The 20,318-nt window shown below is 41.5% G+C and overlaps 1 protein-coding gene across 1 annotated transcript in view; it reads right to left on the bottom strand.

The window, feature by feature from the left end:
- The window catches only part of slc25a13 (solute carrier family 25 member 13), a 258,563-nt gene that overhangs the window by 142,400 nt on the left and 95,845 nt on the right, over nucleotides 1-20,318 (bottom strand). The window contains exon 4 of the mRNA XM_072575450.1: nucleotides 17,009-17,124. Within this exon, the coding sequence (XP_072431551.1) occupies nucleotides 17,009-17,124 (116 nt within the window). The remainder of the gene's footprint in view (nucleotides 1-17,008; nucleotides 17,125-20,318) is intronic.

Below are 20,318 nucleotides of genomic sequence, written 5' to 3' on the forward strand. Positions count from 1 at the left end.
CAAGTGGAGAGTGTCAAGTTCCTGGGAGTGGTCATCCGCAACAAGCTTTCTTGGACTCTTCATGAGGACTCACTGGTTAAAAGGCCCAACAACGCCTCTTCTTCCTTAAGCAGCTGAGGAAATTTGGCATGACAGGAATACCCTTGCTAACTTTTATAGGTGCGTCATCGAGAGCATTCTGTCTGGATGTATCACTACCGGGTATGGCAACTGTACCACTCAAGATCGGAGATGGTTATAGAGAGTGGCGAACCCAGCTCAGACAATGACAAAGGCCAACCTCCCATCTACAGAGTCCATCTACCAGGCCCACTGTTAAGGAAAGGCTGCCAGCATTCTTAAAGATTCATGCCACCCTGGCAATGTTTTTCTACAACCTCTACCATCGGGGAGAAGGTACAGAAGCCTGAACACACACACCAGCCGATTTCAAAACAGTTTCTATGAAATAGAATACTGTTGTTAGAATACTGCATGGACTCACAAACTCTTAACATTGGCTTGTACCCGTGTTTTTGTTTCTGCCACTGTTTACCTATTATTTACTATCTATGCTACTTAATGACGTGATCTGCCTGTATTGCTCACAAGACAAAGCTTTTCACTGTGCCTTGGTACACATAACAATAAATTCAATTCCATTCAATTATATCTTTCAAAATTTTCAGCATGTCGTCCTTCTTAACATCAACATGCTTGAGCATATCAGTCTGTTTCACGCTGTCTTCAGAAAGATCAAGGTCTCTCTCAGAAGTGAATATTGAAATGTAGTCATTAAGGAACTCCCCTACCTTCTCCGACTCCAGGCGAAAATTCCCTCTACTATCCCTGATCGGCCCTACCCTCACTCTGGCCATCCACATGTTCCTGACGTAAGTGTTGCTTGCCTTTCAAGTCAAAATATCTTTTGAGCAGATTCACATGACATACTCTGTGAGACTGCTTTCAGTCTGAAGTTCTTATCAAATACTTCACCTCACTCAATTTCCTTTCAATCTGACAACGTCCACTAAACCTGGCTTTTAAAGGTTTACCAACCACTGGAACTAACACTAACACCTTATATCCGATAGCAAAATTGCGAATTTTTGATATCTTCTCTGCTTCCTGTTTCATTGTATGCTGTGATACTTTTAAATGCTGTCTAGCCAACTCCCCTGCTCTATTTTATCGTTCCCTAAAATTTGACACATAGTCCAGACATATGGTCTCCAAATTCTGACTTACTAATTTCTCCTTAATCAATTTTGGCGCTCCTCTCACTTCATGCCCAAAAACTAATTCAAATGGACTGAATTTGGTCGACTCATTTGGTTAATCTCCGATAGCAAAAAACACAAGCAAAATGCTCTTATCCCAATTATCTGGATAGTCTTGACTATAAGCCCTCAATATGGTCTTTAATGCCCAATGCCACCTATCTCGTGCTGCTGTGACTCTGGATGGTACGCAGTAGATTTCAATTTTTTTATTTCTAAGTTATCCATAACTTCCTTGAAGTTCAACCTTTGATCGGATTGTATCTCTGTGGGTATCAAGTGAAAAATGAGTAATTCCTCTACAATCCTTTTAGCTGTGATTTTGCATAGTGGACACATCCATTATTGTTAACAAATACTGATTCCCACTTTTTCTTTGAAGTTGGGGTCCTATGCAATCAATTAAGACTCTTGGAAGAGGTTCCTCAAATTTAGGAATAGGGGTATTGAAGGTGTGGGACTTTTTTACTGCCTGTGGTTTTCAATTACCACAACTAGTAAAAATGTTTTTGTACTTTAGCTTGAGTTTTTCTCACTCCCAAATGACTCCCTACTGGGAACTCATGCACCACTCACAACACCTTTTTATAACCCACTGGCAATACGACTTGATGAACTTCTGCCCATTTCTCATCTGCCTGATTATGTGATGATCTCCAGTACCACATTAAGACATAATTTTTAAGATAATAACATTCAGGGATACATTTGGATTCTTTTTTCGGTGTATGCCTTTTGATACTATTGTTTTAAATTTTCATCTTTCTGCTTTAACTCAGTCAGGTTATTTGAGCTAAAGGTGTCTGCTTTGTTCTCTACCTGCCTTGATTTGCCTCTCCATTTAATCAAACAGCGTCTCTGCTAATTCCACTTCAACTTTCTTATATGTACTCTTTGATCTCTCCTCAGTTTCGACAGGTGACTTTGTGACCTCATTACCATACAGTCAAGAACACTCCCAGGACATGTGTCCTTCAACAGTTCAGTTGCCTGAGTTTTCACTGGCTTTTCAAACACAGCACACAGCATTCCTACCTGTGAATTAGCTATATCATTAGCAAGGACAAATTGTATTCTGGGAGCTGAGAGTTTGTCTAGTACTCCTACCATGACTTCTCCACTTTTCCCTGTATAGTCTGACCTCACTCTACATAATTGAGCATTTCATGTCTCACCGTGAATTCCCATTACTAGCACCTTTTCTGTCAATAGTCCTTCAGACATATATATCTCCTCATCTTTCAGCATCAGATTGAGAGGATTCTGTGTCTCTTAATACTGTAACCTCTTTTACTTGCTGCTCCTGGCCTATGCAAGTAAACTTTACCTTCGCAGGTATATGGTTTAAGAAGATCTGACACTTCCTCCTTAACCAACTCCAAAGCAGCTTGTACATTCTGGTACAGCTTTCTAGCTTCCATTGTGCTTTCCATTACCACTCCAACAAAATTCACTGGCTTGTCCTGTTTTCCTACATCGAGTTTCCCAGTGCTTTTCCTAACACACCAACGCTATGATTACATGTGGCCTACTTTATTACAGTGAAAACACAGGAGCTTTTTAAATTTTCTTTCCCCTTCAAGAGTTCCCTTTACCCTGTGGTAAGTTATCCTAATGATCTTCACCAAGATCTACTTCAGCCTTTCCACACGAGGATTTCTCTTTTCCCCAATTTCTATCCTTCATGGATTGAAATTGATTTTGGAAGCCACATTTTTATTTATGGACCAATTCATAATCATCAGCCATTTCAGCTGCTAATCTTGCCGTTTTAACCCTCTGCTCTTCCATGAGTTCTCCCTACTTCAAAAAGTGCATTTTTGAACTCCTAAGTGCCAATTTCAGAATTCAAACTCCCTCACTTTTTCCCTTTTCTCTCTCTTCTTTTCTCTCCCTTCTCTCCTCTTTTTCTGTTTGTTCTGCTAGAGTGATTCTTTCTTTTTCTCCTTCCTCTGCTTTAAATTGTAATTCCTTGTCTTTTGCTTCTAACTCAAGCTGCTTCATTTTCAATTGAATTTTAGCCATCTCTAAATGTTCTGATGGCCTTTCCAACAAATTTAAATGCTGACCTATTGCTGTAATTATCTCTCCATTCCTCACAGAAGAAGGCAGCTCCAGCTCCAGCTACTTCCAGCAGCTTGGCCTTAATCACCTTTTGAAAAACCCCAAAGATATTTCTTCCACCCCCCAGAAAATTCTCGGTGACTGAAAGAGCCATTGCTATCCCAAGCACTGTTTAAACCAACCGAATTCAACACCCAGGAGAAAAGACACTCTCACCCACCACTCACTGCTTTCGAGTCCAACAACTGCAATCCCAAATTGGAATTATAGAACAAATCCTGCAAACAGCCCCAATCTATTATGGACCAGGCCAGACCCCCTCAAAACATTTCAAGAAGTAGCCCAGACCCTAACTTTGCTCTTTGTTTTAAGCAGGTGTAACGCGGATATTGCAGGAGTGATGCATCTAGTCAAACCACATCATTTTAAACAAAACATAATTTATTTACGAGATTACTGAATGAAACCCAAACAAAAGAGAACAGAATACTGAATAACCTAACTTATCCGAAAACCCAACATATCATTCCAACTTAACGATGCTAATCCAAATACTTGCAACAATCCCCATAAACACCCTTTGGCACAAATGGTAAAATCAAACACAGGGTCTTACTGGAGAGATGTCAGTGAGCAATTACCAGCAAGGATTTGCTTCTTTGGGTCCAGCAGCTTCCAAAAACTATTATGCTAAACAATACAAACCAGAGAAAAGCTGAGCTAGAGTAATGGCCACTCCCCTTCCATTGTAGATTTTTTTTTATAACTTGAAAGCCTTCTGGCTGAGGCAGTATCTGTTAACTATAATCAAGTTGGTCCTAAAACACTTCAACATAGACTTTTTGGAGTCTGTGTCTTTTACAAACTCTCGAAAAAAAAACAAGGTCAACATAACCATGTTAAAGGAGAAGCATCGTCACACATGGAAACAGACCATCTCATCCATCCATCTCATCCATGCCAACCAGATATCCTAAATTTAGTCCCATTTGCCAGCACTTGGCCCATATCCCTCGAAATCTTTCCTGTTCATATACACATTCAGAGATGCCTTTTAAATGTTGTAATTGTACCAGCCTCCACCACTTCCTCTGGCAGCCCATTCCATACACACACCACCCTTTGCATGAAAATGTTGCCCCTTAGGCCCTTTCTAAATTTATCCCCTCTTATCCTAAGCGTATGTCCTCTAGCTCTGGACACCCCCACCTTGTGGGAAAAGTTGATGAGCAAGGATCTTGTCAATTTACCCTATCCATTCTCCTTATGATTTTATAAATTTCTTTAAGGTCACCCCTCAGCCTCCGATGCTCCAGGGAAAACAGACACAGCTTATTCAACTTCTCCCTTCAGCCCAAAGCCTGGCAACATCCTTGTAAATCTTTTCTGAACTCTTTCAAGTTTCACAATATCTTTCTGATAAGAGGGAGACCAGAATTACACACAACTCACTTTCCACAATCCTTCAAAACATCCATGTAATAATAAAAATGAACTAGTAGTGCCTGATGCAAATTCTTGGATTTGTTCCAAAATAAAACCAAAGGCTGAATTTTTTCAGTTTTTTTGATCAAGTTAGGATGAGCTTACCTTACGCTGCCCAAAGTTTTGAGCACCCAAGCTCCCGGGCTACACGGCCAGGACTGACTGGCCATATCCAGCAAAGCTCCAGGGCCCCACAGCTGGGACCGAGTGGTCATGTCTATCCGAGCTCCCGGGCCTCATGGCCAGGAACATGGAAACAGACCTGGCCCGTGTCATTGAGCCACTCATTGGGTTACAGGAACCAGGCTCGAGCCTGCCGCCACAATGCTGCCGGAGCCCAAGTGCCGGGTTCTCTCCATTTAGAGATGTTGCCGCTTTGTGCCATAGGTGGGGTAGGGTTAGTTCGAGATGAATATGTGGGGGTGTGACTGAGGGGGATGCTTTTTACTGAGGGGGTGCGGGACAGGGACATTTTTACAGGGAGGGGTGGTGAGGGACAGGGACATTTTTACTGGTGGGGGTGAGGGAGGGGGATGTTTTTACTGGGAGGGGATGGTGAGAGATGGGGACTTTTCTTTACTGCAAGGTGGGTAGTGAGGGAGGGGGATGTTTTTACTTGTGAGGGAGGATATGCTTTTACTGGGGGTGGTGAGGTACTCCGATTTCGAACCTCTGCTGCCTTGCGGCCATACTCATTTATGGGAAAGGCTTCAGGAGTAAACAGTGAGGACAAATCCAGAGCTGGAGTCCTTGAGGCAGTCCGATGTTGTCTTCAACCTCATTCTGGCAACTCTTGTGATGACACTGGTGCTTAGCCCTTTCCCTTCCCTTGGACAACATCAGTGGCATGGAGAGGGGAGACTGGCTGCATGGGCAACTGCCGGTCTTCCATATAACTTTGCCCATGCCTGCGCTCTGGACAGGACACTCTAATGTCACTTCACCATGACGGCACAACACGGAAAGCAGCAGTCTGCTGGTTATAAGCCTGCGTTCAATTGTCAAGGCTCTAGGGGTTGCTTTCAATGGAAGGAAAGGCCATCGTACCTCACTGGACAGCTACTGCCCGTCTCAAAATGGGCAGCCCCCAGCCAATTAGGTGTTGTCCGGCCACAGTCCACCCGCTCCACAAAGAAAGAGGCCAGGGCTCAGACTAGGATGCTGGAATATACGGACTAAGACCACTGGTATATCAGATGACTTTCAGGAGATCAGTGACACACGCAAGACAGCAGTGATTAACAATGAACCGCTGAGACTCCAATTGGACACTGCAATGCTTCAAGAGAAACGCCTCCCAAAATTAGGAACCCTACGTGAGAGAGAATATATCTTCTTCTAGCACAGGAAGGGCTCAGACAAGACCAGAGAGCATGGTATTGGCTTTGCTGTGAAGAACTTGCTGCTGAAGATAGTAGACCCAAGCAAGAATGGGATGGAGTGGATTTTCTCACTCCAACTCCACACATCCAATGGGATCTCAAGTCAGGAACCGTGGCTGCTACTTGGTGATTTTAATGCTTGAGTGGGTGCCAACCACCACTCCTGGCCAAGTTGCCTCGGGCGGTATGGAATTAGCATATGAATGACAATGGGTAACGACTGCTTGAGTTTTGCACACTCCTCGACTTCCAAACCAAAACTCAGCACAAGGTGTCTTGGTGACATCCCTAACCCAAACACTGCCACCAGACAGACCTGATAATCACCAGACACGCCACCTGAGAAACGTGCTCATGACTCACTTCCTTCAGAGTGCCGACTGCAACATGGATCACTCTCCAGTTTGCTGCAAGATCAGACTTCAGCCAAAGAAGATCCACTACACCAAGCCTCCAGGCAAGCAGTGCATCAATGCCAGTAAGATTCAACACCCAAAGTGGCAGAGTACATCAAGTCACTGGATGATGCACTCCTTGCAGATCCATCAGAAGGAGATGCTCAGCAGAGATGGGACTCTCTCAGGGACACTATCCACAGCACTGCACTCAAGGCCTTCAGAAAGGAACAGGGCAAGGCACAAGACTGGTTTGAAGCGAGCTCAAGTAAGCTCACCGCTGTCATACAGGCAAAGCATGTTGCACTATGACAGTACAAACACCACTCCACCCAGGCAACACTGCAAGTGCTAAGGACAGCAAGAGGCAAGGCCCAGAAAACAACCAGACACTTTGCAAGTGATTACTGGCTACAAATATGCGAAAGCATTCAGTCATAATTATCACAGGTAACATCCACGGAGTGTACAAGAGGATCAAGAAAACCATCGGTCCAAGCCAGAGCAAGACAACACCACTGAAAAACAGGTGAGATCAAAGACAAAGGCAAGCAGATGGAGAGATCAATGGCGCATTTCTCGAAATTTTATTCAAAAAAACAGCACCTCAGACAGCGCATTAGATGCCATCGAATGCCTGCCTGCCATGGAGGAACTGTATGCATTGCCAATTGCCGAACAGCTGAGTAAAGCAATTGACAGTCTGCCTACTGGAAAGGCACCAGGATTGGATGGCATTCCACCAAAGGCCATCGTGCACAAAGGACGTCCTGCTAACCCACATGCATGAACTACTGCGCCAGTGCTGCAAAGAGGGAGCAGTGCCGCAAGACATGAGAGATTGCAACATTGTCAGCCTATATAAGACAAAGGGCACAGAAGTGATTGTAACAACTACAGGGGAATCTCTTTGCTGAGTATCGTTGTGAAGGTCTTCACCCACGTGGTCCTGAACAGATTGCAGAAAAATCTCCAAAAGGGTATATCCAGAGTTCAGTGTGGTTTCAGTTCAGAATGTTCCACAATCGACCTGATCTTCTCCCTTCGACAGCCACAAGAGAAATGCAGAGAGCAAAGATAATCGCTCTTCTTCTGAGGCCTTCAACATCCGCTGCGGCGTGATGCGGAGTTGTGTGCTTGCCCCCCCCCCTGTTTGGCACCTTCTTCGCAGTCATGCTGAAGCACGTCTTTGGAACATCAACTGACGGTGTCTACATCTACACCGGACTGGATGGGAGGCTATTCAGTCTGTCCCAGCTTAAGGTGAAAACCAAAGTTGATGAAATACTCATCAGGGACATATTGTTTACAGACAATGTGGCACTGGCAACAGACTCAGAACAGTAACTGCAATACTTCATGGACAGTTTCTCAAAGAGCTTTTCACTACAGCTTGACCACCAGCCTGAAGATGACCAATGTGTTGGGTCAAGGCGCGAGCACCCCCTGTCATTACCATCAATGACAAGCTGGATATAGTCCACGAGTTTACATACCTTGGTTCCACCATCATGGACAGTCTCTCGCTAGACTCTGAGATAAACAGATGGATCGGACAAGCAGCCTCAACATTTGTCAGGCTGACAAAGAGAGGCTGGGAGAACAGAAAGCTGATGACACACACCAAGGTTGCTGTCTGCAGGGCCTGCGTCCTCAGCAGCAAGACCTGGAGCCTGTACTCCAGACAAGAACGGTGTCTCAACCCTTTCCACGTTCAAGGCCTGAGATGCATCCTGGACATCAAGTAGATTGACCGAGTCACCAACAATGAGATTCTGGCCCATGCCCAGATACCCAGCCTCTTCACTTTGCTCCAACAACTCCTCCTTCGCTGGCTGGGCCATGTACATTGCATGTCAGATGGGAGGATCCTGAAAGACCTGCTATACAGGGAACTGGCCTCTGACAAGAGAGCACAAGGGCAGCCCTACCTTCATTTAAAAGATGTCTGCAAGAGAGACATGACGTCATTGAATATGAACCTCGAGAGTGGGAGGTCATTGCAAACGATCATTCTTGCTGGAGGCTGGAATTACGCAGATGTCTAAAAAGAGAAGAGCAGCTGAGGTGTGCTGCTGAGGAAAAGCACATCCACTGAAAGAACAGCACCAAGATAACATCGGAGGACAGCGCTGTCAAGTGCAGTTGCTGCAGCCAAGACTGGCGCTCTCGTGTGGGCCTCTACAGCCACAATAGACGCTGCTCTACCAACAAAGATTGAATGAGGACTTCCCAGGCACAGATCCATGGTTTCACGAGCCTAATGGATACCACCAAATGTAGGTCGAGCAATATGTGCCATAGGTCCAGTGATTTTTTTTAACCGTATCTGGCTAAACTTGTAGCATTATTTGACATTTATCACGTCTGATTTCTGCCCATTTTACCATCACCATTCCGGGAACGCTCACCAATGACTGGAGATCCTGGAATGGACTGACATCCCCAGCGCCAGCATTTTATTTAAAAGAGTGTTGTGCACCAGAGAAGTACCATCAGTCCAGAGTTGCCTTGCACATTTCTAACATTTGTCCCAGATGTGCCAGGCATTGGGGAAAAAAGTCAGCAAACCGCTTTTCAGGGATAGTTGTGTTGGTTGAGGTGGTGCAGAAGCAGGAATTCCTCTTCTGCAGTAGTCAACAGCAACAGAACATGCCATACTGGTCCAAAATTGCCACCCAGGTTTCAGCAGTCTCAGACATGTGGAGGAAAGCCCAGTACTATGAGGAAAAAGTTCAATGTCCTTCTCCAATCCACAAGGCTGAGTTACACTAATTTGTCTGATACCTCACACCTAATTAATGTCTCCTACCAGATCCATCTCAGCAAGGTTCACACTCAACTACTCTCACTAATCTTCCTACTTGCTCTGACTCATCCCAACCTGCGACACCAATAACTCTCCATGCCCTCTGAGTGATCTATTCAGTTATTTGGGAAACTCCCCAAACACACCAACAGTAAGAGCTGTATCACCCATTTTCATTTTCTATAATAACTTGTTTCTCATTCCAGATCAGCTCTCACCCCTTATCAGCAAAGAATGGACTCTTGATTGTCCAGGGCAATGCCTGGACTGGCATCGGAGGCTGCCCTTAATTTATTGTGTTAGGATCTCAAGACAAGGCTATTCCTCCATCCTGGAGTGAGGCTTGCTGACAACCTTGGCAAGTTTCCTGCTTTCTTTCTGCACTAAATGGCACAGCAAGACACATGAGCCTCATATCTCTGGCAATTCACAAATTAGCAAGGCAATTGTAATGAATGTGAAGGCATGTGATATACCTTTAAAAGAGAGTGAAAGCTGTGTTGCATTGAGAGCTTGCAGGTGCCTGTCATGTGACTAATCAGCAGTCTCAGAGAATAATAGAAAATTGAAAATCTGTAATGTATGGCTGTGAAACAAAGACTTGAGTTTTGGGTGCTCTTTTCATAACAGTTTGAATTTAACCAGTTTAATTTTACTGTTTTACCAACATCAAACCAATGAGACAATAAGATGGTTGGGGCATAAAGAAGCAGACATTTGAGAGTTAGCCAGACAGAGCAACCAATTGCCATCACCAAAGTAACTGCCAGCAAAAGACTCGCTATCAAAGGTACCTTTTTCATATGAAACATCTTTGCAGCAAAAGACTGAAGGTGACCGAAGGAGATGTATAGCCAAAGGAAGGACGACACCAGAGACAACTGCCGCTGTCTGATTTTGAAAATTAAGTTCTTGCAACTTTAATATGGGTGGTTATTGGAACAGTATATTGTGATAGAGTTGGAGGCAGATAATGAACCCTTAAGAGAAAGGAGGCTTAGAGTTGTAAATGGTTGTTGTTTAATGTTCACTTTTAGAGTTAAAGAATAAATTGATTCTTTTTTTCTTTTAACTAGTGGTAGTTGGGAGTCACTCATACTATACCAGATTATGAAGCAAGGTGAGCTTTTCTGGGTGTTTGGTTTAATTAGCAGAAGGGTTCACGACCGTGTCATAACACAAGAAAATGCAGGGATACAGCAAACGTCCAAGTAGACTCAGAATAAGTGAACACTGTGACTGCAAGTAAAGAGCCCAAGTTTGCATCCTGCTCCAATCCATGAGCTGGATGTGTGTCAGTCAATGTAAAAAGGTTCTTGCTGTAATATGAGAATGATAGTTGCTGAGATTCATCACTGATGTGGAAGCATCCGGTAAATGGATTGGACAAGTGCCAGGATTGCATTATGTGTGGATATATGTCTAAGGTGTTATTACCTGGCATCCAATATGGAGGTCATTTGGAGCAAATGGAAAATTGCACCCACCTAGAATCTGCTCTGATTTCCGCATCAAATTTTCCTGACTCTGTATGATGAAATTGGTAAGATTGTAATCGGTGGTGAGGTTGACTGTTTATAAGGCTTTTAACAAGTAATGATGAGTGTCAATTGGGGACTCAGTAGTACCTAGCAGGAATCTCAGCATATTATTTGAAAAAAAGCCCCCAAGATGTGGCAAAGATTATCTACATGAGGAGATGGGGCTCCCTGAACATCTCTTCATAGCCCATGTCATCACAATCTGGTTAGAGTCTGCTCCAAGAAACAAACATGAAATGATTTTTCACACCATGAAAAAAGGCATAGGCTTCAAGTTTTTCCATGATCAAAGAGGAAATGCTGCAACATAAACAAGGCATTAAGTGGCAGCTTTGTTACTGTCAATACTGAACACCAAGTACCAATATCTCTTCTCTGATGGGTGCAAGAACTAGCCAGTCACTTTCTGAACTCTGCTTCACTTTAAGATATTGAGTACTACAATGTCATGGCAATAAATCCACAACAGAAGTGATCAGTTCACATCATGTAGATTGTTGTGAACATATAATTTTATAATTCAAATCTTTCAGGAACATAACTTCTGATGTTAAGAATTGATTTTTTTAAATACAGAGTAAACGCAAAATAATCTGGGTTTGAGAAACTGTTAAACACACTTAAAATAACTTTAAAGGATGATCCTAATTTGGATCAAGAGTTTAGAATTAGAGTGAGAACAATTTTTATGAACAGATGATAAGGGGCAAATTAACTCTCCTCAGTTCAACTTTCTCGGTTGGCCACAAGAAAGATTGTGTTGTTTTAGCAGAAGGTTATATCTTTTTCTAGTAAAATGTAATTACTCAATATTCACTACATCGGTAAGGAACCAATATCAAGAATGCTTTGAGTGAAAAAGTGCAAATTTATTGTATGCTAACCATAATAAAGATGTAAAATCACGCTTACATTCATACAGATGCAATGTTAATTAAGGGACGGTGTTCAGTTCAAAAGATAAAAGCAATATACAAATACTGCGAATATTTCAACTCTCCTCTGAGGTAGAATCATAGAATCCCTAGAGTGTGGAAGCAGGCCATTCAGCCATCGAGCTCATATCAACACTCTGAAAAGCATCCCATCTAGATTCACTCCATCCCTGTAACCCTACATTTCCCTTGTAAAATCTACCTAGCTTGTGCATCCCTGGACACATGGGCAATTTAGCATGGTCAATCCACCTAACTTGCACAACTCTGGACTCTGGGAAGAAACCGAAGCACCTACACCCACGCAAACATGGGGAGAACGTACAATCTCCACACAGGTGCCTGAGGCTGGAATCGAACCTGGTCCCTTGCACTGTGCAACAACAGTGTTAACCACTGAGCCATTGTGCCACTTCTTGGTGTTCTTATGTTTCTTCTTAATCAGTTCTGTCACTGGGCACTTATCTGTCTTGCTCCATATGGTTCCAGTTTTACAACTAAAAATTAATTTTCCCTGCTCAGGCAAAAACAGTTCCCTAAAATGAAAGCTGGTTTGTGTATTTATGAATATGACTTCATTATTTCCAAGTTTGATAATTGCAGATGATGTTTATCATCTTCAATTCTTGAAACTCCTCAGACAGGTGTAAATCAAAATACAAGAGGATGTTTAGATGCTTGATGGGTAAAATAATTTCAATGTCCTTTGATAAAATCATAGTTCCAGTTTAGAGAATTTTATTCATTCTGCTTTGACTTCATGAAAGCTCAGACAACCTGCTTTGCTAAGTGATTGCCTTGGCCATTTCAAGTGAGTGCTCAGTCCTAACTTGCAACCATTTTGGTCTATTAAAGTCCCAGGTATTAAATCAATCAATAGAATTCAAAAATCCATATCCATACTCTATATCATGATACAATAAATAACAGGTGATCAATTCCCTCTTTGCTTTGTGATAAAGCCAGCTACTCTAATAAGATTGCAGCTACTGCAATAAAAGATAACATTTATTCATGTGGGTTCCAGAAATAGAGACTTTTCTAAAATCAGTTTGTCCTCAATCTGTGACATCTCATGGGTGCCCTATTGCCAAGAGGATAGTTTGGAGGGTGGTTTTTATTTGATTTTTGGTTTTTGCCTGTACAAGTTTTTACCAAAACGGAAAACCAGTTTCTGGGGACAGACATAGAAAGAAAGCTGCCACAGCAATGTTGAGTAATGGCTAGGAGGTTGTAAAACAACTGATACCAGTGGCAAAGAGTTATCACATATCACCATGCAAGAATGTATGCTTGAAGCGGGGAGTCAAAAGTCAAAAGATGTTGATGGAGGAGGGTTCACATGGCTGGTTCATAGTGGAAGAATCCCAAGTAATGTCAAAGCTCACAGAATACAGAAATACTGAGCAGAGTTAAATGAATTTCTGAGAGTTACAACACACCTTGGGTTTGGTCCGGGAAAAGCAAAGAAACCTTCAAGACTTTGTAAAGTTTTAGGAAACTTTTGGGTACAAACCGAATTAGGATGGCATGTGATCTATTGAGATTTTAAGTTAGATTTAAAGGTAAAATACTTCATGAAATACTATTGTTAATATTACTAGCTGTTTAATATTGTACAATTAAAGTTTTGTTTTCAACACGAAATCTTGATGTAATTCTGTCAATGAATAACTGGGACTTCAAATTTCTGTTAAACAGTCACTGGTCTCAGCTGAGATCATAACAAAGTACATTCAAGCTACAAATCTTAAAAAAAGAAAGATTTAGATTGTGTAAAAAGGAGAAATAGTTTCTCGCTTCCTATATAGTCAGACCTTTCTGTCCAACTTGTCCATACCACCAGACTTCCCAATGTGACCTAGTCCCATTTGCCAGCATTTGACTCATATCTCTCTAAATCCTTCGTATTCATATAGCCATCCAACTACCTCTTAAGTGTTGTAATTGTATCTGCCTCCATCACTTCCTCTGGCAGCTTGTTCCATACATACACCACATACATGAACCTTTTTAAATTCTTTCCCCTCTCTTCTTAAACCTACGCTCTCTAGTTTTGGACTCCCCCTCCATACGGAAAAGACCTTTATTCTTCACCTATCCATGCCCCTCATGATTTTATAAACCTCTATAAATGTCACTCCTCAGCCTCTGACATTCTAGAGGGAAAATGCCCCATTCTATTCAGCCTCTCCCCATAGCTCAAACCCTTCAGTCCAGGCAACATCCTTATAAATCTTCTCTGCTCCCTCGAGTTCTTCCGATAAGCAGAGTAATCAGAACTGTACACAGTTTTCTAAAATTATGTAAGTGGTATTTAAAGGGTTATAGTCAAATTCATATTTTCCTTTTGTTAAAAATACATTAATGGGTTATGCAACAAACCAATCATAAACATATAACTAAAAAAAGTAGGTATTTACATAAAAGTGGTATCATCAGGATATAAAAGTATTTGCAACCATTAAAAAACCCCTGATTAGAGTTTCAATATTTATACTGTTATCCTGTATCATTAACTTGGGCATCGATTGTTCTTCATTTTTTTTGTTAATAATGCCTGTACTTAAACTGTGTCTATTCCATTTATATCTGTCAAACTATAATTACAAGCCCGAAGGTGATCTTCGCAATGGTATTTTAAACATACCGCAGCTAGAAAATGCATGCATTGATTACTGACAATATAATTATTTCATTTCCTAGATTAACTGCAATTCAATCTTCTTTCAAGATAGCATAATGACACATCAGTTCTAATAGTGTACAGGCAAAAGGAGGAGCAGTGAATTGCAGAATTATGAATAAAGAAGTAGAGAGATGTTTACTAGAAAAAGTCAATAACATTCTGTGCAGCAATTCATAATTTTGTTTCTGACAAATAAGGTTTCTAACTAGGTCAATAATAAAACACATGTCATGTTCTGTTTGAGCAATAAGCTTTCTTGGAAAAGGTCCACTTCAAACACTTACACAACAGATTAGTTTTAGTAAAAAAAAATTTCTTAAAAAGGTTAACTGTATAGTAGCATGTGATTTTTCACCGTGCATCCAATCTTTACAGCAGAAACTAATCTGAGAAGGTGCAGGTAACCAAAATGAGAAAAACATGACACTTTTCCTACTGAAAAGTCAGTCAGGTGGTGTCATAAAGTGTTTTCTGAAGGAATGTGTGTTTTAGTTAAGTGTTGAACTCAGTAGGAAATGAACTGAATTGGTCACTATTTGTTAGCTAAAGAAAATTCAGTCGACCGCAGTGTGAATATATGGTTGATTGCAGCTTTTCTGTCATCCGAAGAAATAGCCTATATGAGCAACCATGAACTGGGTGGGTTGGGTCAAGGTTCAGCAAAATTGCAGCACAAACCCCCTTCAAGGGAAAGGAAGCAGATGCCCGAATGAGTGAAAGATAATTGGCTGCAGTAGACATGACACACTTGTTTGCCAATGGTCAACTGAACAATTGCTGGAGACAGCAGTGTCAAGAATTGATCAAGGATAGTTATGTTATTGTTATAGAAAAGATAAGGATCAGCCTGAAATCAAAGTTCTCAACTGGGGCAAAGCTGACTTTAATAAGATCAGTTAAGATTTGGCCAGAGTGGATTGGGAGCAGATACTTTTGAGTAATTCTGTCTCAGAACAGTGGGAATATTCAAGAAGGAAATATGGAGAATACAGGGTAAACATTCTTAAGAAAAAAAAAGTGTCAGACCATCAAATCTTGTGAACGCTGGATATAAACTGATATACAGCTTTGGATTGAGAGAAAAAGGGAGACTTGTGTCAGATACTGAGGGCTCAAAATAGCACAAGCCCTACAATGTAGAATGTGCAAGAGTGCATTTAAAAGGGAGATTAGGAGACATAAAAGGGGATTAAAAAAGGATACTGGCAGGTAATTTAAAAGAAAAATCTAAAGTTGTTTTGCAGGTATATTAATGGTGTGTGGAACAAGAGTATGTAGGTATGGTTCTAAATGACTATAGTTGCTGTTTACTCATGAGGGATAGTCTGAGTATAGAAATCAAAGAGGAGATCTGTGATACAATTCAAGAAATTAGTACTGTATAGACAGACAGGAGGTTCTGAGTGGTCTGGCAGGCTTGAAATTAGGTAAACTTTCAGGGCCAGATGAAATTGGCCCATATCCCTCTAAACTCTTCCTATTCATATACCTATCCAGATGCCTTTTTTTTTTAGATTAGATTACTTACAGTGTGGAAACAGGCCCTTCGGCCCAACAAGTCCACACTGCCCCGCCGAAGCGCAACCCACCCTTACCCCTACATCTACCCCTTACCTAATACTACGGACAATTTAGCATGGCCAATTCACCTGACCTGCACATCTTTTGGAGTGTGGGAGGAAACCGGAGCACCCGGAGGAAACCCACGCAGACACGGGGAGAATGTGCAAACTCCACAAAGAGAATCGCCTGAGGCGGGAATTGAACCCGGGTCTCTGGCGCTGTGAGGCAGCAGTGCTAACCACTGTGCCACCGTGCCGCCCTAATTCCTGTATTCTCCCTTCCAAAGTAACTGCTGTAATTGTACCAATGTCCACCACTTCCTCTGGTAGCTCATTCTATACCCGCACCACCTTCTGCATGAAAAAGTTGCCCCTTAGGTCCCTTTTAAACTTTTCCCCTCTCACCCTAAACCTATGCCCTCTATTTCTGGACTCCCCCACCCCAGGGAAAATACCTTGTCCCTTTACCCTATTCATGCTCCTTATGATTTTACAAACTTCCATCAGGTCAACTCTCAGCCTCCGCAACACTCCAGGGATCTAATGCTATAAACATTAGTCATGCTTTAGAAAAGCACTTAGAAATATCTTTACAATGAAAACTAGCCATATCATTGTTTATAAACTAGAAACAAAAAATGAAGGTAACCCAAAGTCATTAAAAAGCATAGAGAAATTAAAAACTTAACGTTTCAGACAGAATACTGGTTCTGATGAAAAAGCTAGACTGAAAATGAAAACCCATATTTCACTCAAGCATCAATTAATTATATTTCATTTGTGTATGAATTGGCGAAATTCTTGTTTTACGTTGATTTCCAACATTTTTAGTCTTGCTTTTTATCTTCATTGGTTTATCCAACATTTGTCCAGCATGCAGTACACACCAAAGCTGATTTCTCCTTGACCGTTTTTGTCGAATAGCTGGAAAGTAACAATGAATAAGGCATCTGGCTTACGTAAAGTAGATTCAAATGCAAGGAAATCTTGAAAGGAGATCAGCCTGCAAATAAAAAATAAAATTATGTTAACAAAAAACAGACATTCACCACAATGGAAATTGGGGGCCAAATTCTTAATAGAATATTTCATCAGTCTCTGTAGTGCTTCAAATCTGAGTCAAGGACACAGCACAACGTACTGTTGATCAAAGATTTCATGTGCTAGACTGAAGTTAAATATATATTATTCAAGAAATTCCTTTTGGTTTTAACAAGGCAAAAATTAATTTAAATTTACATAGAAACTAGCTGTTCCACAGGATATATCGATAAATAAGATGCATTTGCTGTGGAGCAGGTGTTTGCAAGTATTTAAACCAGGGAATGTTCACCTTGGATCTAGATACTCCAGCAGTCAGTGGAAGATGTTCCTTGAAGGAATATCCGAGCAATTACACCAGGTTCTTCTAGAATTTCGTGATTTTAAAGCATACCATAGATAATGAAATAACCAATACATATTGCCATGTGAGGCCCCCATTTTTTTTTCTTTCTATTCCCCTTGCTCCAGCATGTCTAGGCAAACCTCAGCACAATTCATCTATTCTTCTAGTTTGCATTTACAAGAACACAGGAAATTGGAGCAATGGTGGGTCATTCAGCCTGTTGAGTGTTCCGCCATTCAACTAGATTATGGTTGATCATCTTAAGGTCATTTTCTCAATTTTCCGACATTATCCCATTATCCCAGCTATCCTTAATCCTGTTTTAATCTCGCTTTTGTGTATACTTAATGACTGACCCTCTGTAAATGTTTGAAGTACAGAATTCCAAAGGTTCACTACCTCCAAGTAAAACAATTATTCCTCATTTCAATCATAAATGGCCTACTTCCTACTCTGGTACTCTGTTCCTAGGTTCGAGGCCATGCTTTCTGAATTTAACTCTGTTGAACCCTCTTAAAAACTTTGCATGCTTTAAGTGTGATTACTTTTCATATTTCTATGTGCAAAAGAAAAAGCCCAGTCTCCTCTATCTTCCATTTTAGAACAACATCATTATCCCAGAATTCAGTCTGCTAAACCTTTCTTGCAACTCCCCCCCCACCCCACCTCACCAGCCCATGCAAGTTATATCCTTCCTTCGATATTATATAAAACTGTATACTATATTCTCAGCATGATCTCACGAAGGCTCTATATATTTGCAGAAAGATTTCTTTACTCATGTACTGAAACATACAATTTAAACACATGGAAGTGGCAATGGTGCAAAAGGATACGATTCAGTCTATTGTGTCTACACTGGAAACTGTAGGACTTTGTCTGGGAATTGGCAAACCAGATAGTGATGGAAATCTTGGGGCTCCCTTCAACACTGAGGGCATACAGAAGTGCCAATTCTACTAGTTACTGGGTCATATGGCTAATATCGGAGCCAACAGCAGACTCCTGCCAAACCGTAGAAAATTAACTCAAGACAAACCTTATTTAATGAGACAGCTTCACAACCTTTAATGCTCAATTTCACCCAAAACATATGTAACAGTTGCATGCATTCATCTATTTCATGTGGAAGTCAGGGGCTCCCCGTTCACTATGTGGAAGCCAGGAAATACACATCACATGCAAATTGTGCACACATCTAGCATGTTAGATCTCCAAATCTTTACCCTCTCCCTCAGTTGTCACACAGAGGGCAAGAGACAGCATGAAATGGTGGCCATCTGCCAATGGTTTTTAAGACAAGGATTCCCACATTTATGAATTTGTTCCCTTATTAATATTCTTTTTAAAATTAGACATTCCTTTGATTGACAGCAATATTTTCATACAGATATCACAATCAATCCAAAGTAATGTTCCCCAATTTGTTAACGTTCCAGACAGTATACCTCCAAATCATTAGCTGCCAGGTGAGGGCAGGTTGAACTGACTCTCTTTCTTTATTTACCCACCCCTTGATTGGTTGCAAAAAGGTTAATTCAAAAGGGATCCCTCCCCTTATAGATAACTTTGCTTTTCTGGGAAGAAAAGTATCTTTTAAAACGAGCCAATTTAACCAGGCTTGAGTTAACCAAAGGATGACTTCATTAGCTACTATACAGAAGAAACAATAACACAGCACAGAATAAGTAGAATTATTCCTCTGAGACAGGTAAGGGGTAAGATTAAGGAACCTTGGATGGCGAGAAGAGGATTTTCTCGTCAAAAGGAAGATGCCAGTGGAGGAAGCAAGGATCTAGCACAGCTTTAGAGAATTACAGGCTTACTAGAAAGGAGCACAGAAATGGACTGAGGAGAGCCGGGGAGCGCACGAAAAAGGCTTGGCAAGAAGGATTAGGGAGCACCCAAAGGTGTTCTACTCATACGTGAGGAATAAGAGACTGATCAGGGAGAAGGTAGGGCTGACCAGGGATAGCGGTGAGAACTTGTGCGTGGAGTCTGAGCAGATAGGGGAAGCCCTAAATGAGTTTTTTGCTTTGGTTTTCACCATGGAAAGGGAACTTGTTGTAAATGAAAACTTAAGAGGACTTGGGATACAGTCTTGACCAGATCAAGATTGATGAAGATGATGTGCTAGAAATTTTGGAAAACATTAAGATTGATAAGTCTCCAGGGCCAGACCAGATTTATCCGAGGCTGCTCCGGGAAGCGAGAGAGGTTGCTAAGCCACTGGCGAGGATATTTGCCTCCTCACTCTCCACAGGAGTCGTACTGGAGGATTGGCAGGAGGCAAATGTTGTTCCTCTTTTCAAGAAGGGCAATAGGGAAATCCCTGGCAATTACAGACCAGTCAGTCTTATATCTGTGGTGTTTTGGCTTTCATTAACAGGGGTATCGTGTTCTAAGTAGTGAATCCAAAGATTTTTAAAAATAAATACAAAGGCCCTTCTGATCCTTAGCGCTTCACAGGATCCTTACATTTATCATGTATTCCCTCATATGTCCTGCCCAAGGGGAGACTACTTAGAACCTCCAACCTGTCTTTGCTAAATTTAATTGTATCACAGACCTTCTCCATGAGTTCAATGCACGTATTTTCTCCTCTCACTGACTCAAAATACTCATTTAGAACTCTGCCTACATATTCTGGCTCCATGCAAAATTTACTACTGTAGTCCATTCATTAGCCTTTCCATCATTAGCCTTTTATATTCAGTATACCTGTAAAGCAACTTAGGATTTTTCATTAATAGACCTACCAGCATCCTTGCTTGCCCCCTTTTAGCTCTCTTAATCTCCATTTTAACATT

This window comes from Chiloscyllium punctatum, chromosome 8 (genome assembly GCF_047496795.1).
Source record: "Chiloscyllium punctatum isolate Juve2018m chromosome 8, sChiPun1.3, whole genome shotgun sequence".
NCBI classification, from domain to species: Eukaryota; Metazoa; Chordata; class Chondrichthyes; order Orectolobiformes; family Hemiscylliidae; genus Chiloscyllium; species Chiloscyllium punctatum.